Source organism: Anarhichas minor, unplaced genomic scaffold, assembly GCF_050575085.1.
Source record: "Anarhichas minor isolate MPS153535 unplaced genomic scaffold, ASM5057508v1 ptg000030l, whole genome shotgun sequence".
Classification (NCBI taxonomy): domain Eukaryota; kingdom Metazoa; phylum Chordata; class Actinopteri; order Perciformes; family Anarhichadidae; genus Anarhichas; species Anarhichas minor.
In genome coordinates this window covers 8,406,123-8,426,325 of record NW_027466476.1, presented here as the reverse complement: position 1 = coordinate 8,426,325, position 20,203 = coordinate 8,406,123, and the positions used below count along the sequence as shown (strand labels likewise).

Sequence of the window (20,203 nt, the reverse complement as noted above, 5' to 3'; positions counted from 1 at the left end):
GGTTAGTAATGATAAAATACATATGCAGATCACCTTATCACCTTTCAGTCCTGGTTCCCCAGGGTTTCCAGGTACTCCCTGGGAGGCAAAATAATAATAAAAAATTAAAAAAGATATTAATGTGCAGTCCTGGCGTTTACCGAGGCTGTGGAATAAACTAATCACCAACCACTTGTCACTTCGTCTCATCAAAGTGAACACAAACGCAACTTCAAAATCAAAATGTCAAATCAAAATGTACCCTATTTATATTGGATCCATACCAAAACCAGACAGAGACACGACTACAAAACCGCATCATTTACCTTGAGTCCTGTTATTCCTGGTGAGCCCATAAAGCCAACAGAGCCCATGTCTCCCTGCACACATCAGCACACACAAAACACACACTTCAAATACTGAATGTCCAGATGAATTACGTCTTAAAGACCGGTGCTCATAATACCCCAAAAAAACCTTTCTGAGATGAATGTCTCAATAGAAAGATGGGGAAGAGATAAAAGAAAAGGGAGTAAGGAATCAAACTTTATTTTCATAGCACTTTACTTTACTAGTTACAAGCTCATTTCTTAAAGAAAATATATATTTTAAACAAGGTACCAAAGTGTTTAAAATCCCAAAACATAAAGGTATGAAATCAGTGAGAAAGATACAAGAACACTTACAATAAGACCAGGGACTCCACATGGGCCAGGAGCTCCCAGCTCACCCTAAGAAGAAGGGAGAGAACAAAGACAGATGGATAAAGAAGAGATGCAACACAGGCACAGTTAGATAAGAGCTGGAGAGCTGTAGGGGGAGGATACACATGAATTCAAACTGTGTGTTTCTATATTTTGTTTGTTCACTAGTGTTTTCTGAGCAACGTGTTCCTCCACTCATTTTAGCATAGCGAGTGAGCACTTGGCACTTGACACACGGAGAAACTTGTTCCAAAACGATCTACCCCGCAGCCACATGCCATGCCGACATCCTCTCCGAGCTACGCATCCAGTGGAGAGACGGGTGACACACAGCCCAGTGTGGCCTTCCTGTCGCCTCCTCTGTTCCTCTACGAATTGAAAGGAGACGAATTCAGCCAAATGGAACATCCCCTGTTCCCTCCGGAGGCAGAGGAAATGAGGCCTGGAGGAGGCTCCCAGAGGTCAGCCAACCGCGAGCAGTGAGGGTCAAACTAAAAGAGGAGGAGAGGCGAGTGGAACGGCTGATGCTGCCCTCGTAGGTATCAGTATGGATTATGATGGGTGAGTTACTGAAAGACCGCACAGACGTATCTCACAGTCAGTCGAGTGCAGGAATACAATGTTCTTGTTCTAAAACAATATGCAAGATTTCACCAGATTTTGTCTGAAATCTGGTGAAATCTCCGTCAGGTGTAATTTCGACATGAAGATTTTTTTACAGTGCCGAGTGAGTAAACGGTGCATTCATGTACATAATATCACTTACTGGGTCCCCATCAGGGCCAGGAGGTCCTCTCTCTCCTAAGTCACCAGAAAAGCCCTGGGCACACAAACAAACAGGATGGTCATGTTAACCAGAGAGGAAATTGAGTGGCTTTATCATGTTCATGCTGTCAAAACACTTGAATGTATTTAGATATCACATGGTTTGTCGGTGAAGTTATCGCACCATGCACAGGGGATCAACAAAGCGTTTCCCAAAACAGCGGTCTAAGCCAGGCAAATCCCCTCAAACAGGCTCCCGGCGCTTCATTCCTGGGAGACCGGCAGGAAATTCCACGGCTGAGTGTTTCCGAGCAACCGAGTGTCTGAGTGCGCGCGCGCTGGCAGCCCGCGGAACCAAACCCCCCCCCCCCCCAGGACTTGCCTAAATGACCGAATAAAGCTGCTTGGCACAGAAACTGTTGACTCTTTTTTTTTTTGCTTGGTGCTCGTAATGCCATTATAGAGGCAGAACAAGAGGTGTGATGCAGCTGCGAGGCCACATGCTCAACGTGTGTTTGTCAATGTGCCAAGGTCAACACGCAGCCAAACCGCACATCGCGGCTCAGCACTCGCCTACAGTGGTCTATGGTTACATTCATGAGAAACAGCAGCGAAGCCGAGAGATCTCTCATCGTCTGTCTGCAGACAGAGAGAAGGATCAAAAGGAAGTATGAAGACCTCAAGAGATGGCAGAGAGAGGACAGTTTGTGTGGCAGACTGCTGATTTACAACATTAGGCTAATGTGGACAAGGTAATGAGCTGTAATTGGTGCAACATGAAACTGGAAATGTGGAAAAATGTGCCTCTTTCATAAATCTCAATAACTGACTTGGTTTGATCAGAAACACATGAAAGTCTTTGTTCTCATATCAACTTTCATCAAGGCTGGCGAGACCCTTCTAATTATGTGATTGGTCCGATGGAAATCATGCCATTCTGCTACGCACAATTAAAAAAGGGGAAACTTTTCTACTTTTCATCTATAAAGTTAACACAGGAGGAAGGGAGCCGTTAAACACTGTAAAAAGTACACAGTCTCTGTGGCTCTCGTTGTTTTAGGCTTTGGGACATGTGGATCAAAGATGCCGGCTCCTTCTCTTGTGTGTCTTTCCAGATTTTGTTAAACAGCATTACTGCTGACTCAGGACAGACAAAAGCTTCTTGCGTAAAGTCACTGACCTCACTTTTCACCAGAGGAAGGGAAATGACTTGCTCATGACTTGGCTATTATGAGGTTTTTTTTTTCTTGGCCTCAGTCTGTCACTGACCGCTACTGCATAATAATTTTAAAAAGAACATGTGCAACCAGACTCGGCCTGGGAAAACAGCAGATTTACACGAGTGGTCATGTGCTGTATTAGTATTTTCCATGTAAGCCTGGAAGGATGGGGAATTTACTTCCAGGCGCCAACGACGATAGACTTCTCTGAACTGTGGGTAGTGACTCTGAAGAGCCAAACCCGCAACTGACACATCACATTATTATATCAGTTCCATGCAAAACAAGCACAGTAATAAACACACTCTAGAAGCTGTAATGTTTCCTAATCAACTTCAGCCAGAGAAGATTAATCATTTAAGATTTATAGATGAGGAGTCACTGACTTTAACTTGAGGTCAGGACTTTCTGATTAAATAATTTAAATGTAATCTGCTGACACATGAACATTGTTTCCAATACATGCAGGCACGCTATTTAGGGTGCAGTAATCTCTAGCATCACTGTGCCAGTGTGGAAGTTAGCACAACTTCTCTTCACACACTGAGACCAGGAGGAGATTTGTCAAAGTAATGCTCATTGAATACACTTTAAAGTAGCTCCGCGCTACAGTAAGAGTCTATAGATCAAGACAAACAACCCTCACTTTCATGAGGCTGCATTACAAATGTTCTCTGAGAAGTATGTTGAGAGAAAACTTTACCGGCCTACCCATCTTGCCCTTCTTCCCATGAACGCCAGGAATTCCCTGGAAACAGGAAACAAAACACAGTTGAGACAGAGCGAGAAGATGGATAAGAAGCTAAAGTAGAGATAAAAGTGAGTAATGCAAAAACATAGAAATCATTAGAGAAGCCTAAAAGCCTTTAGCCACACTAGCAGCCCTGTGAGGCGTAGAGTCTTAGATGGAGTAAAAATGAAGAAGCAACTTCTCTATTCTTGGATCCTCATCACTTGTGTGGAAAATGTTAAAATATTGAGCTTAACAGTTTATTGTTGAGCTTGGCAAATATTCAGTATTTCTAACTTGTCAAGACTTTTATTCACACAGCAGTATATAAAAATAGGTTCCCCATGTGGCTATTTTATAAACACCATATATATTATTCATTGAAGTACCAGAAAACATCTATATCAAGATAGAAGATGTTGGCCGCCCAGCCCTACTCAGAAGTAAATGGAAATCTGATCACATGCAATTCCATGACAGTTAAGCAAACTTTGTCTGCTGAGCAAGACGATGTGATACGATCTAAAGATCAGCTACAGCTACTAAATGGACCTTGAGGTGAGATTGCTTTATCAACTTAATCATAGGAGTTTTTCTTCTGTAGGATGCCAATTTTAGAAATATTCAGAGTAAGCTTGTCTGGTTCAGGGTCAAGTTATTGTTGCTTTACTCTCATTAGACTGAATTGTACTTTGTCAGCCTCAATAAGCTGAGCTTTTTACCTGAATGCTACATTAGCATGCTAATTTACTAACATTCAATATGAAACTTCAGCATGTTGGCTTCGTAGCATGCCATGTCAGCAATCATCTCAAAGCACAGCTGAGATTGACAGAAACCTGATAGCATTGGTGCTAAATAAAAAGTCAAAGAATCACCAAAGCAATTAATGCTCTAATTATCATGCTGTACATTTGAATTGCATGGAAATCCATCCCAACATTTGTGACGTGGTTTACTTAAATTCGGATCAACTGACCAGACTGACTAACTCACTGAAGGCTAACGGTGGTAGCATAGCAAACAGCGCCACTTGACTAGTGTGGCCAAAAACTGCCCTGGAGGTTCATGGGAGTTTGAGCCCTGGCTGGGTTTCAGTGCATTTAAATCCAACTCTACATTTCAACTTTATCCAAAACAGTAGAGAGGTTGGGTTGTAGGTTGTCTTTATCCCTATAGGCTTGATCCAATACAGTTTAAAGGAGCGTGATCTTGTTCAGTGTGCCTGCAGTACTTCAAGAATTAAAACCTATTTGCAACAGGCATTTACTCTCACAGCCACTCGTACTCACTCTCTCGCCATCAGGACCAGGAAGGCCAAAACGCCCGAGGAGGCCTATGTGACCCTAGAGAGATGAATAAAAGATGGAGTGCAGGCACAGGAAAGCCAAAGAAAGATGAAAAAGAAAAAGAAGGTGGACAATGAGACTGAGCAGAGATGATGGACATTGTGTAGAACTGTTAGATGTCAACAACACCGACACGTCTCAAAAGAACTTCTACAAAGGCTTCAGCTGTGGTGCTTCATTGTGTTACAGCACTGCAGGCCTTTTTTGCTGCGGTTGAGTGGTCTTGTAGAGCCAAGCCTTGAGGCAAGTGTATATGCCCATGGACTGCATGGTGCTGGCTTCCACGATGTAGTCCAAGGGCACATACCCTCACATCAGGGATCTCTGAAGAACTCCCGAACCTGCTCAGTGGAAGAAGAGGCAAAAGCGGTCGAAAAAAAGGGGCAGCAACACAAATTAGCATGTAATGAGAAGCTGAATGCATTACGTTTATGCTCGGCAGCAGAGGCAATATAGTTTTACGATATTTGGCTACCGTTAAAAAGAAGAGCAAGCACGGAAAGGGATTTCAAGAAAGCCAGAGTTAATTGCTCCTATAGTACTTCACATATACTAACAGAACCATCTGTCGTTATCATCACGGAGTTAACAAGGCCAGGAGAGTGGCGTTTATGACGCTGGCCTTTTTTTATGTACCCACACTGGTTAGGTAATTCATTTAGCAGGCATTTCACAGTTTGTTTAAGAAAGTGAAAGTTCAGAAGCTTTACTCCACAGAGGAGGGTCATGCCTCTCTCCCCTTGTGGCCTTCAATGGAAGCTGAGCGAGGCTGCATGACGAGAAAATGAAATACAAGTAAACAGAGGACGTCTCTCTGAGGGAGCTTTAAACACCTTACAGTGTGAGACATACACTATTTACTTTTATTCCCAAACATACTGCCTTTAAAGAGTTTAATGACACAAATCCATGACAAAGTTGTAATCTTTCCAGCATCTACTTACCGTGACTCCTTTTGGCCCCATTTTCCCCACAGGCCCGGGTAAACCCTAAATGTAATACATGACAAAACATATTTCTATGGTTACAAACATGTGGCAGAACTTCATTTGTGCTGTTGTCAAAGTGGAAAAACAAAGGGAAACATTTTAATGATTTAGGCTATCCAACCAAGTTTAAAAAATCCATTCTCACTTCTTGATTGTAAGCAAATTTATTCAGATTTCTTTTTTTTATTCTGTCATTTGCGGCGTTAATATTTAAAGGCTGAATGAGTAGGATGTGTCTGTTGCATTCTGTAAATACAACATTTACGCCCCCTGACTGGGGGGTTAGGGTGCTTGCCAGCGGGTGAATGCCGACACCATATTCACTCTCATTTTGGAACGAGATTTGTCTGCTTGCTCGCTATATTTACATGTTTGTTTTTTTGGAACTGTGTCCTCCATTTTCATAGCTTCCTCATAGATGCACGCTTACGATCTGGCAACTGGTCGCTATGTTTTTATAGAGGTTGGGACAAGATAAGGAAATACAGACAGAAGGCTGGGTCCCTGAAGATAAAAACACAGCCACACACTTCTCGTGGGTTATAAGTAATGATTGAGAGGGACTATATTTGTATGAGTCTATACTGAATCCTACTCATTCTGCCTTTCAGCAACATCCACTAATTACATCCATTAATTTCTCAGGGACACTGTCAGCAAATCCACCGGTGCAGAAAATCTCCTCCTGCAACTTTAAAGATCAACTCTCAGCTCAGGAGAACTCCCCACAGCAAAGCACAACGCCTTGACATAAACTCACAGCACTGGTGATTCACAGCCCACAGATGGTGGGCGGTGCTGAAGCCTAATCCATCACACACAAAGTGTCTACAGGGATCAGAGTTCTGTGACATCGTTAGTGCGCCGAAGCAGAGAGGCAAGCACTGGGAACTCTATACGTTATCATAAACATTCAGGAGTGGACCAGTGAGCAAGCAGTTGTCTTGATATTTATGGAGTTTAAGAGCTAAGAGGAAACATATTTAATGCAGAGAAACCCCAGTGTTACCCAGCTTTGACTTCTTAAAGGGATAGTTTGGGCGAAGATGAAGGTCGGTGCACCCCCAGCTTGGAGAAACACACTCAGGAGTACTGACACATGCAGGAGCAAAGTAATGTACAACAAAATGTATTTCAGCCACCTAAAAGACAGGCTCGCCGACAAAAGAAAAATCAATATCCGTTTAAGTGTAAGTTATATTTAGAATGTTTTCACTACTTAATCTTGCCGTCAGACAGCCCTTTCTGACGGGGAACTGAACTGAAAAGGGTAACTTATCGATGCTCTCTTCAAAGCCACCAGACTCCATTAACAAAAAAGGTTACACTTTCAGATCAAAAAACATTCTAAATGAAGCGTACACTTGAACCGATATTGATTTTCTTTGTTGAGCCTGTCTTTTCTGTTTCTCCAAGCTGGGGGCGCGACGAGCTACTGTAGGTGATACACTGACTATGGATGAGCACCTCATGCAAGCCCACTTCAAAACACCCTAACTATCCCTTTAAGTTAACACTATTCATAGCAGTGGAGCAACGAATGACGGTCTCAGTTTAGAAGGACAGCGGAAGCTTATTTGTACCCGGGGAGACCTCTTCTTTCTTCAGAGCAGTGCTTACAATGGAAGACTTTTGACATTTTATTTCCTCACTAGACCGGGGGCATCTGTCGCTGAAGTTCCACCACAGCTTCTCAACATAGTTGTGCCCTTTCCCTTTCATTCAGCCGCAACAAAATATTTATTTGGATTGACCAAATTAGATTCTTTGAGGCTGACTCAGATGCCTATGGCTGAGATTCTTTGCCGGCATCCAATATCTTTAAATTACATTATTTTATAGCTGCGGAAAACAAACAAGGATTTGATGTTCCCCCGAATAATTCCATATGTATTCATCATTATGACAGTGATGAAATCTTACAAGCAGAAATTTGATTTATTTAAAGGTCGAAAATATTTTCAAAAAGCTAAATTCACAATAGAGACGATATGTATGTGTGTGTGTGTGTGTGTGTGTGTGTGTGTGTGTGTGTGTGTGTGTGTGGGTGGCCCTGCTCAACCAGCACCGCAACACTAGATTTACTGCACCTGCCTGCCAGGATAGCCTTTGGCCCCGGGGCTTCCATCATCTCCCCATTGACCCTGTGGAGAGAGAGACAGAAGAAATCAGCTCTAGAGGAGGACAGGAGACCAAAAGAGGGAAAAGAAAGAGAGAAAGCAGTGAAGGATGGAGGGAGGGAGGGAAGAGGTATTCTGTAGGAAAACCATCGTTTTCTTCTGCACACATGGTTTCTGTTGGAGCCTCAATGATTACAATGATAAGAAGCAAAAAAACAAGCACTTTATTTATGAAGTAAAAAATAACAATCAATTGGTCCGATAGAAGAATTAACATCTCTCAGCTTTTCAATGTTTTTTTTTAGCGGAGTCAGTGTGGCGTCCTTAGGAAAGAGGCGCCACCGTGGACACTAAAAACCACTCAATTAATCCGACAGTAAGAGCTTTTATAATGGGGTCGAGCCACATGCTGTTAAGACTACTGCGAGCATAGCTTTGCCTTAATATGTTTATCCTCAACAACGCACAGTATAATACTTGAGTCATTCCTTCCTTGTGGTGAGAGCAAACCCAATGCAGCCCTCCGAGAAGAATGCTTAATTCTACATGTATGGGAAGAGTAGAAACAGGGTTAGTTAGTGAAGGCATGCAAGAAATTACAGGCTGGTGGTACAGCATGCTGAAAGCTCACCGCAGTCATTACACACTGGCGACAGTTATGTTTCTGCCAAAACCAGATAATTAATGTGCTGTGAGAGATCACAATGTTAATGCGGTATTAAAAATGATGAGAAAATCTTCTAAATGGCCACAGAGAAACTGTACTCATCGTAGCAAGTTGTAATAGTCATGGAAGTACTGTTGCAATGTCAGGAATTATTTATTATTATTTATCTTATGTTCTACTAGTTCAAGGAAACACAGGTGATGCTATGCACATATGATATTGTGATAATGCAAATGTTTTGTGCATGTAAATCACCCTGTTCCACTGATGGTCAGTTGGTGGCAGTAGCACTTCAAGAAACTCAGGAATGTGCAAGTTAAAAGGCAAAACGTGAACATGGACCGTTGCCAACATCACTCCCTAGTTTACACATTCACTTCTCCCTATAACGGACATTAGTTTACCTTACAGAGACACATAAATCCAGATGTGGACACTTAATCGCCAGTGACGTGTGTGGAGTTGCACCAGAGTCATGTTTACATCTTTAAGGGTAAAGGTAATCTACATGCTATGGAAACTCTTTTTTTTCGTTCCAGTCTGGGAGTTTGTGAAGGCCTTATATAACTTTGAGTTTGACAGTCAAATAAAATGAAGAAGGGTAACGAAGTTGCACTGAATATAAAATAGGGAATGCTTTCAGACACAATTCAAATGCAGGTTTCACAATAATTTAAGATTTGTTTTTCTCAAATTATTTATGAGGAAGACGATGCATTCAAATCTTTAGGTGCACACGATGCATTTTGGTGAGAAAACACTGAAAATAAGCAAAAGAAAACTGTAATAAGCGCACAGGGTATCTATAGTAGTAATGTACAAGTTCCACCAAAGTAAGACTGTAACCAAGAAGTAATGTCCTTCTGGCACAAGGTGTCGCCTGTTGTCTTCACCGGATTACAAAACAATCAAATCGAATTCACTAACAAAAATAACAACCCTGAGAATACATTGCAGGGCCAGTCATAACTGCCTGTTCTGCATGTTAAACCATGCTGCTGTTTGAGTTCTCACAGAAAAAGAGTGCATCGTCTCCAGAGACGGGGAAAGTTCTCTTTTTTTTTCCTTGTGACACAGCACATTCTTCTCAAAGATAGCACACAGGATCGGGACTCAGGAAGGTGGGAGAGGAGGAGGAGGGGGAGGAGGGGGAGGAGGGGGAGGAGGAGGAGGGATGACCTCGGGGTGTCCAAACTATTTAGCCCACTTGTACCTCTGCCAAAAAACCTCTCCTTCCCTTTTTCCCGCCAAGATTCCCCAACAACTAATGTCTCTTCTCTCTTACCGTAATCCCCCGCCGGCCCAGACCCGTTCTTTTTCAACGTCCCAATGTGTCTGTGTTAATGTGTTCTCCTGTTTTGTAACTATAAATGGAAAGACATGCTGGAGTCTCTTGGGAACGGTCTCTGGCGACTCTTGGCTCATCTATTCGATGAGTAAACATACATTGACATGCAGCTAACGTAGAGCAGCCGGCAGACAGACAAACAGCATGCAGTGGATTTAGTCAGCATGGTAACACTTCAAAGAGCCGGAGGAGGGATTGTGTCTGAGGAACCAGAGAATTCACTTTAAGATGTTTTCAGGCGCTACTCTTGCTGTTCAGAAAATCCCTTTTGATTGTCTCATGATTGTTATTAAACCCTGCGGTAACATTCACACTCTCACCTCAGACACTACTGATATCTTTTAACAATGCATTTCATCTCAAGAGTTTGCGGTATGCATTTTCAAAATTGCATAAATGACCTTTAGCACTTTTCCGTTACACAAAGTGGCCTAAAGGGGGCGCTACAATCATAATTATTGGATTAATGATGTGATTATTACTCAGTGGCCCAAAGGAGAGCGACATTACAACTTGTAGGTAGATGTAGAGTAAGGATACTGATAAAGATGTTCTACGTATTGTATGCTATACATAAGAGAACAAGTATGATATACATCACGGAGAATTGAAGCACTCACAGGTTCACCAGGGAGACCAGCAGGACCAGGATGACCTCTTTGTCCCTGTTGACAAGAAACAATGAGTTAGAGGTTTGCACATCCAACAATAAGTCTGAGTAAGAACACCATGGCATCTTATCTTATTTTAAATCTAATCACAATGCCACAGGGAGGTACAATGCTAAAAAGAGATTGTGTGCGTGTCTTTGTGTTAGAAAATGTCAGGGGATCAAATTTAATCTAATTTTGTTGATATAAAGTTCACCTTGTGTCACCTTGTGTTCAACAGCATCTTTGTCAACAACTCAGGGGCTGAAATGATGTTGTATTTTCCAATTGCCGAAGAGAGGACTTGCCTTTTGTTTCCTTATAAAATAGAACAACTTAATAAAGACCGAAAATGTTTACTTTAAAATAGCTGTGAATAGACCACCAAGCAGCACAGGCTGGTTAACCCTGAATAAAACACTTATTTTACGATTCCTACCTACGCACCAACGTACCGTGACTAAACAATTCAGAACGACCCTGCGTTAATTAAATCAGCAAACCAGTCGGACAGGAGGAAGTGAGACCCAACAAGGTAATTAATGGTCACCTTCATGTGGCCTCAAATGAGCATGCCAGCTGGTTACAAAATGTATTAATCTTTTCACAATCAAGGCCCACAACAGAGTAGATAGAGTCACATGAAGTCATCTCTGAGGGAAGAACACATCTATCCTCTCAAGTGTGAAGTCATTAGCCTCCAGCTGGGTTGGCCCGTCGCTGGCAGACCATGAGGCGGCCATGAGGCTGATGTGAAAAAATGAGTATCAGTCTAAACAAACAGATCCCCATTAAGAGGCCCACACCGAGCACTCTCAGGCCTGCAGCCAGGGTGTATACAGGAGGATTAAAACGTCCCTCTGCAAACGTCCTGCGAGACATTCGGTAGTATTGATGTAAAGCAGGGCTCCACTTTAAAGGATACTTCACTGTCCAGGGTTTATGCAGGCCTGGTTGAAAGTGATGAGGAAGGGGAAAGTAACTAAATGTAAGAATTTGGGCTAAATTCAATACTGTGATTGGTATCTTTTTGATATTAAGTTGTTTACTTGCCAGGATGCTAAAATCACTTAACCCTCATTCACAATGCAGTGTGATTCTGCCTCTTGTCAAAACTCTTAAATGTGGGCCATAGCCTCCTAAACCTTAAAGGGATATTTTGCCCTTTTGGAAAATATATTCATCCACTTTCTTGCTGAAAGTTAAATGTAAAGATTTGTACCACTCTCGTATCTGTCCGTTAAATATAAAGCTACAGCCAGGAGACACTTAGCTTAGCTTAGCACAAAGACTGGAACCCTGGGAAAACAGCTAGCGTGGCTATGTCCAAAGGTTTAAAAAAAAAAAATCCACCTCCCAGCACCGTTTAATCCGTGCAGAAACGGAAGAGAAATCTAAGTGTGGGACTATTTCTTGGCCGGGTTTCCTATTATTCCTGTTTACAGTCTTAATGCAAACCAAAGCTAACCATCTCTAGGCTGCAGTTTCATATTTACTGTACAGATATGAGAGTTTCATCACTTTTAAGCTCGTCAAGAAAGCAAATATTTCCCAAAATGTAGAAATATTCCTTTAAACCTGGGCTGGTGTTGTGAATCATTTAATGTTGCAATAATGGAGCATGACATGTTTGTTGGCTACGGCATCGATGGACATATGATCAGAATTTAAAATGAGGTTTGAAAACGACTGACGCACTGGTGGGTCAGGCGGGTTTGGGAGGCTGAAGCAGAGCGAGACTGACGTGCCTGAAGCTGGTCAGTACAATCATGCTGGCAGGCTGACGTCTTAGGTTAAAAAAATCATCTTTACTAAGAAAAGTATATTAATAACATGCCAATGGAACATTTCTGAAGATATATCAATACAAACCAGTCAGCTGAGACTGGAGCCTCTGATGTCATCATGATGTGGGAACTGTTACTTAAACCAACAGCAGAAGGAGAAAGTTGTGCATTCACTAAAGTGTGTAACACAGATGAAAAACACTCGTGAGTTAATCTTTTACAAATGGTCAGAGCTGGTCCCTGAGTCTAATAAAAAAAAAGACCTGACAAAGACAGAAAGAAATATAGAAATAAACACTTTGAAACTATTTTCTTTAAGAGTAACATTTTCTGTCACATCTCCTGCAGCTCTTGGACGCAGAGTAAAGCCAGATGCTGGTTCATCAGTCACAGTAATTCGATCAGGCGCTTCAGTTCTGTCAAACTCCTTATTGATGAATATTTGTCTGTTCATCTACTGACAGACAGCACTGTGCTTGATGTTGGAAATAACTGACGGGATTTGTGGGAGTAGATGAGTCTCCTGCGGGAACCAAAAGCGCTGCAGCCAAGAAAAGAGAATAGAATGTGGCCGAGCTTTCCAGAGAAGCCAGTACAGTCGAGTACAGTGGAACTAAGAAATGGGACACGTCTGTGTGTATCTTCATGTGCATCATTGTATATATGGACTCAAACTAAATGGAAAGCTTTCACAGTTCTGTAAATCTATTGTATATTATCTGTTAGTTCTCTCTCTCTATGAAGACCAAACTGTTAGTGCAACGTACAGCAGTTCAACCCTGCAGCCAACAGGCAAAGTGCAGCAGCAGCATCTCCGCCGCTTACACAATAAGTAACAGACTTTCCTTGGCAGACAAAAAAAGCATGTTGTTCTTTCCATAGATTTTCTTTTTTATTATACCACAAAACGTATTCCCACTTAGCAAGCCCCGCGCTCCTTTTCCTGGATAAATCAGACTCAGCAAATAAAAAGGTACGGTATGAAAATGTTATTATACAAAGCTGAGGAGCAGGAAGGAAAAAAATCTTGAGGGTTGCACACCCAATAAAAAAAGGTTGAGTGTTATTCCAGTGTGCCATAATCAGAGCTGGCTGTGTAGAAGGCACACTGGTCCAGGGCTGGTAATACTCTACACAGTATTTTGGTATGACACGCACGCACACACAGTCTTTACTTTACAGTGCAGACCGCTAACTGACTCCTCAGCAACCTCCCCGTTACATCTCCACACGTTTCCCACAGCGAGAGAGGCTTTCTCTGGCAGCGGGCCGAGGACGGAGCGCAAAACTCAGCGAAAACTCGGGGTCCATAAAGCAGCGGCGGGTCATGGTTTTACTGGCTGGTTGGACACGAGCAGGCAACAGAACAAACCCTCGAGCTTCCTCTGTGGCTAATGATGGAATTTCGGTGTAATTTGAATACAAAAGTGCACTGTAAGGAGTTTTGGCTTCCAACGTCGGAGTATTATAGAAAAAAAAGAGTTAAGAACAGCTGCATGCAATAAGGTGTCTGGTGGCTTTCAGAGGAGCCAAGCTGATTGCTTGTATTAGCTGGACACAAACTGCGTTTCTATACTTTGTATGGCTGTCAGCGTTTACTTTCGGGGTTCCGAGTGTATTTAAGGTTAACACAGACGGGATCAAAGGGGCCTGGATCCCACCTGAACCGATCAGCAGAACAGGAAAAGGGGATCTGTTACAACCACTTAACCTCAGCCAGGGTGCCGGGTCCACGCCCAGCAAAGATCCTCAATTACCATAAATCAGCAGGAAGAATATCGGCTTTTTCCCATGACTCCACGCTTCATGACTCACATGGCGGGAAGAGGTCTTCCTCCTTCGAGCTGGAGTCCTCCCCGTTACTACACTGAACGGAGGATCCTCGAGCACACCAGATGTGTTTTCAGTCAGCGCTGTCCGATTGCATAACAGATTGTCGGTGATCCCGCCAAAGCATTTTACACTCATACTTGTGTGTCCCAAATGACGACGGGAGTGTGTGTGTGTGTGTGTGTGTGTGTGTGTGTAAGTAAGAGAGAAAGCTGCTAACAAAAGCTTTTCTCATATTGTGGGACAGTTGTGTTCTAATTAGCATTCTTCTGGCATTTGAAAGCTGACCTTACTTTATTGCACTGATGCACAGTTTCTGTTTCTTTTCCATCTTCTTCAGAGTATTAATTAAAGTAGTAATTCTGACAGCAAACCGCAGAAGGAGCAGTGTGATGATAAACTGCCGAGTCTTTTTTTCCTCAAGCTTTTGTTTTTCTTAGCAGATGTTGCCTGTCAGGTAATTCAGCAGAGATTCCCTTTGCAAAGCTTATCTTCTTCACTCTCATTTTAAAATGAAAACATTCTGTTACCTGCAATGAAGTTTACATTTATTTCAACACCACAGTAATTCCTCGACTAATCTATATCTCGGAGATTCCCCGTCACTTAGTCAGTAGGGTGGAGAAGATGATACACCTAAATTAATCTCATACATTTGGGTTCCAGTGGAGAGTTGTTGTGACCCACAATGGTGTTAAGTGCTATTTCCAAGGCTTTTACCCCAGCGTTGGGAGGTAATAGGTAGCAAAGATAGCAGAGTTGTTGTGGAAGATTATGTGAGGCCTGCCATTTATTGCAATCAGCCATCGCTACAGACAGCTGGTAAACATTCTGCTAGACTTGTGCTGTTGAAACTACAAAGATGGTGTCAAACACAACTCTTCCAGTCCATCGACTAGACAACATATTCAATAATTATCGGTATCACATAAAGATCGGTTAATGATGGTGGGAGGCAGAGTAGTAAAAGACACATTATCCAGTTTAAGGTGTGACAAGTTGTGATACCACATCATTTATTTCCTCAAAAAAGCTCAAAGAGAAGGGGAGACAACTGAGCCACATGTTACTCCGGACGACATGTTCCTTTGTTACCATGAGCAAGGGCACTGCACTTCATTCAGAGTCAATCCCACCAACATCCTGCTGCTGTGAATGCTCACTTAAGCGTCAAATGTGTGTTATTCCACGCTGAAAATAATCCCTAAAACAAGAGCACTCCTGTTTGAGAAATGTTATCTAAAAACTACAGTGCCGACATGTTTACGATACATGAAAAACATTCATATGTGGAAAAAAAAACAAAAGCAAAATGAACGTCTTAAACCAAACTATGTGGAAAAACAAAGTCAGTCAGTTGCAGAGTACTCTATTATTTTCACACTCTGCATAGTAGGAAATCCAACAGGCTCTGGCCAACTTGCAATGTGTAATTGCTGTGGGGGGGGGGGGGGGGGGGGGATAACAGGCTTTGGGAAAAGGCCAAGGATAAAATGTACAAGGCCACGAAGAAAACGCTGCGCTGCTAACCATCACTCGCTGTCATGATAGCCCAGCGCATGTGAAGAAGTCAAATAACATAAACCAACAATCCAGAGCAGGACCAGATCACAGAACTAAACCACAATCAGAATGTGTCCTACTTTTCACAATAACTGCTCTCCAGAGAGTGAATGACATAACATGCATTTGGAGGAAGCATGTAAAACGTCCGTAAACTGCCTTCATTGTTTTTGGAGGCCTGCGATATTGATGATGTAACAGGCCAGGCACTGAACCCATATATATTTCGACTCACAGGGGAGCCTGAACACAGGTGTGCTCCTTGAAGCCTGCATTATGTTAGGCAGCTCTCCAAACAAGAGCTCAAACATCCATGTTTGGCTGGAGTCTCTAAACATTGCAATTTCCCAGATTTCCCCCTCAAAGGCAGTTGAGGGTGTGTCAGAGTTGAGAGGCTGTACGTTTGATTTAGTGATCCTCGATATACAGAACTCCAGTCAAGTCTAAATTTATGTCGGCAAACAGTTTGAGAACGGAAGAAGAGCAGAAACACGTATAGTATAAACTTGCACACATGTGGGACAGGGCCAGTGATATCTGATGGATATCAGTTACTCCCTTATAGATTTACACAAACAAACACACAGTTTGAAGTTGTGAGACAAATCAGATTGTCTACCTTGCGTCCATCTTGGCCATACAGTCCAGGGGGGCCCATGACACCAGGCTCGCCCTAAAAAGGACAAATCAGGTCACAATCAATACACCAACATCATTTTAAAAATCAAGTAGTTCTATGAAAGGAAAGATGACAATATGCATACTTTTAGTCCTTTTGGGGCATGGCCAGGTGACTGTCCATAATCTCCTTTCTGTCCCTAGAACATATAGAAAAAACAGAACATTTTCTTATTAATACTTTTAGAGACACATTTGCCTCAGCGGGTTCGTGATGTATCCCAGTCTGCACCAACGTTCACCGCATATCTTCTGCATTGCCACAGCGTTCCACCTCACAAGGCGCAGAGGAGTCCGCTGTTTACATTTACACTATCAAAGAGTAATGAGTTCATCCCACTTATTGGCGAGTCTAGCGGTTCTATTTACAGAAACGTGCAGTCCATTTATGCCCGGCGGGGACTCGGTTTACACCAAGCCAGCGAGAAGTGATCGTGTACATTCTTCTCCCTTTTCGGGCAGTGGGAATCCTGTCAGTGCTTTCTGGGTCAGCATTCAGCGTCCAATCACACTGCTGAGAGAGCTGTCCAGAAATCTACGCAATTATAATGTAAGAGGTCTGTGGAGAAATAGATAATTTCCTGTGTTAGCGCTTATCATGTAAGTAAATATGAAGAGAAATGGTGCAGCACTGAGTTGGCTATTGGCTGATTGCACGTGTTCTGACACATTGCATTTAGCAAATTAAAGTTTGGGCATGCAGAGAAATCTGTGTTGTGACTCACTTTGGTTCAATCCAGATTTTTCTATTTTTTCAGAAATATCGGGGCTATTTTTTCCAGATTTCTTAGTGCAAAAGGTAATAGTTCAGTCAGTGCAAAGACACGCACTGCTTCAAAGGAGTATGTTGTAATGAACTGGGTTACTGGACAAAGTACGACAGGAGTTCCCATCTACAGTATATCGGCCCATTTAAACCTACATGTTCTTGACAGCAAAGACTTGGCATTGAAAAGTCTTTGTGGGGATTTTCTAAACAGGGCCAGGAGGAGTGCAACTCCAGCCAAGAGCAGCATACATTCCCTGAACACTGTGTCTTTTCACCATCTAAATAGTTTAAACTCAAAGAGAAGCTAAATTAAGTCATCTTTTCTGAAAGCTGAAGACCCTTATAAGCACTTGTACCTTTTAGGCCGTCATTCATTCCCTTTTCAAAGGCATACTTCACCCACAGAATGACAATTTGCATATCAATTACTGAAAGTTAACCTGAATTAAAAAAAATCCAGTTATATGCTCAGTACTTCCCAAACACGAGCATTTTCCTCCACCACCGTCTCATGCAGGGATTCGCAGAGTGCATGAGACTGTAATGGCGAAAGTTTTAAATCGCATGATTTGGGCGAATATGTATGTGCTTGGGAAGTACTGAGTGGAAAACTGGATGAACAAGACTTGGATTCTACAGCATGAGTTGTGTGTAAATGTATTTCTGATATAGTATTGCTATTGCTGGTGTTAAACCTGGCCTCCATTTACTTCAGTTCATCAAGGATTTACTCGTAAGTTTTCGTGTTCTCTGTTCATCGCGGAGGCATGTGAGAAAAAGAATTCAAGGTAACACGCGGTGAATCATTTATATTCAAATGTTCATTTCAAGGGTGAAGTATCCCTTTAAGTCTACTGGTAGGCTATTCACAGCAGCAGATAATTAATAATCATCCTATCTCAATTTTTCATCATTACATCCAGATAAAATGACATATTCAAGACTGAATTCAGCTTACACAGTATGTTTTCATCCAGCTTGTTCATTTTTCTCAAAGTAGAGAACTGTTCCAGACCAGACTGTCTGCTGTTTGAGGTTTGTGTGCACATGGGTCAAACTGAGACGAGCCAGATTTGGTTAGGCTCCACTAAGTCGTACGATATAGGAGTTGTGTTGTTTTTTTTCCCATGTTAAAGCAGGCCAAATCATGGTATCAATTATGTTGTTTTAAATGTTTAAAGACAGTGTGGTAAATGGTGAAATTCAACCCATTGGAATGGATTAGGTGCAGAAATACGAGCAATTTTCCATTTTATTCCAGCATAGTTTAACATAAAGACTGTGATAAAAGACTGACACATTTTGGAGCTAAGCAACTCTCTTTGTGTTGACGATTCAAATCAGCTGGAACACTGACTGATGTCAAGTACTTGCAAAGTAGTGAGTCAGAGAAAGACTTACAACTGCGTTTCTCTCCTGAAGGGAAACAAATGGCTTTTTGAGAGGCTAGACAAGCTGTACTGTGAAGCCAAGAGGACCTGACCTCAGACATGCAAACCAAGAGAAATCACAAACAAACATTGGATGAAAATGGAGGAAAATCACAAGAATTACTTCAAAATTGCATTGTTGTTTAAATGCTCGTGTTTCATTGGTTAGATATGGACCAAAGAGTATGTACCATAAAACATATGGTATAAATAAATATATATACACAAGATGAGCCGTAGCCTAGTTTTTCCTTCCAAAATAGTTAGTTAGCATTTGACATAAACTTATTGATTTGTACCTTGACTCCAGGAGGTCCGGGATGACCAGGGTTTCCATGAGGGCCCGGAGGACCCTGAAAACAGAGACACACATGAGGAAGACACTGTGAGTGAAGGTGATCGTCGGGGTCATTGAACAGGCCTCCATTTCAGCAGCAAAGAGCGGTGAGTTGGCGCTATATGTGAGGTTTGCACAGCTGTTTGCACATATTGTTACCTTTCCACATGCCCGTCTGTGTTTTGGGACGGGTCGGCTGTGCCCCCGAGGTCCCTCTGTGTTTGTGTATAGGTGCTCTGTGAGACGTGTCTGACCTCGCCTGTCTTGTCTGCCTGCCCGTCCACGTTATGACATATGGATGTGATTTTCCTCATCCCTACACTTTTCCACTGGTTTTCTGGGGGTCCCACAAAGTGAAGGGCGCTCATCCATCACGCCATATTCCCAAATGGCTTTGCGCCACAAACTGTAGATGTCTGTGATATAGAATGTGCTGAGATGTAATTCATTGAGCTTGCTGAAAATGGCCTATCTCCTGCAAGTCAGGCCAGGTGGGAGGAAGTACAGGAAGCAGAGATTGAGGAGACAAAATGGGACTATAAATTCAAGCAAGCTGCAAAGAGGGATTGTTTGGAAAAAAGTAAATAAAGCCACAACTTCCCGAGGCAGCCAAGTGAGGAGCCTCCGGTTCAACTGCACGCTTGTGTGGAGTGGGGCTGAAATGCTGAGCATGGAAAATCTTCCCCCGGCAAAAACTGAAAGCATTGAAACATGTTCAGATGGCCCGAACAGGAAGCTACTGTATCTCCGGCCCGTTCTTTGAGTTGTTCAGACTTTCCAGAGAGACCCCTCCCCCCCCCGAGCATGAGGTGAAAGTGGGGGATAGGATTACTCTGAGTCAAACAGACGGAGGAGGCCAAGAGGTGTAAGTGTACGGTTGGGTGATCCAGTCCGTCTGTTATTTATTTGCACCAAATTATCAGACTGTGGAGAGGAGTCAAACAGCCCCCCCCTCCCCCTAAAACAGGCCAGACCTCTCCCCTTGCAGGCGCTCGCTGCTGGACATATGGAGACACTTAACAGAAGCTCATCTACAGATTTCCTCCTCCTCCTCGTCCACTCAGAGCATTCCCCCTTTTCACCAGCTCGATATTAAAACGTATGGAAGTCGTTATCCGCAGAGAGCAAGCAAAGGGAGGAGGAGACGTAGAGGGAAAAAAGGGATGTCTGGACAGAATGTTACACATTGGGTTCTTGCAGTACATAAGGTGAGGAGGCACGCCGCCGATGACGAGGTGGGCGGGTGCTTTCCGGACGGAGGCGAGCATAATGGGGAGAATGAGTCACT

At 42.7% G+C, this 20,203-nt stretch overlaps 1 protein-coding gene across 1 annotated transcript in view; it reads right to left on the bottom strand.

The window, feature by feature from the left end:
* The window catches only part of col27a1b (collagen, type XXVII, alpha 1b), a 58,253-nt gene that overhangs the window by 24,096 nt on the left and 13,954 nt on the right, over positions 1-20,203 (bottom strand). Inside the window, exons 5-16 of the mRNA XM_076105015.1 lie at positions 18,878-18,931; positions 16,466-16,519; positions 16,321-16,374; positions 10,492-10,536; positions 7,827-7,880; positions 5,692-5,736; positions 4,691-4,744; positions 3,372-3,416; positions 1,450-1,503; positions 666-710; positions 306-359; positions 34-78 (exon numbers count right to left, since the gene is read on the bottom strand). Of these exons, the coding sequence (XP_075961130.1) occupies positions 34-78; positions 306-359; positions 666-710; positions 1,450-1,503; positions 3,372-3,416; positions 4,691-4,744; positions 5,692-5,736; positions 7,827-7,880; positions 10,492-10,536; positions 16,321-16,374; positions 16,466-16,519; positions 18,878-18,931 (603 nt within the window). The remainder of the gene's footprint in view (positions 1-33; positions 79-305; positions 360-665; positions 711-1,449; positions 1,504-3,371; positions 3,417-4,690; positions 4,745-5,691; positions 5,737-7,826; positions 7,881-10,491; positions 10,537-16,320; positions 16,375-16,465; positions 16,520-18,877; positions 18,932-20,203) is intronic.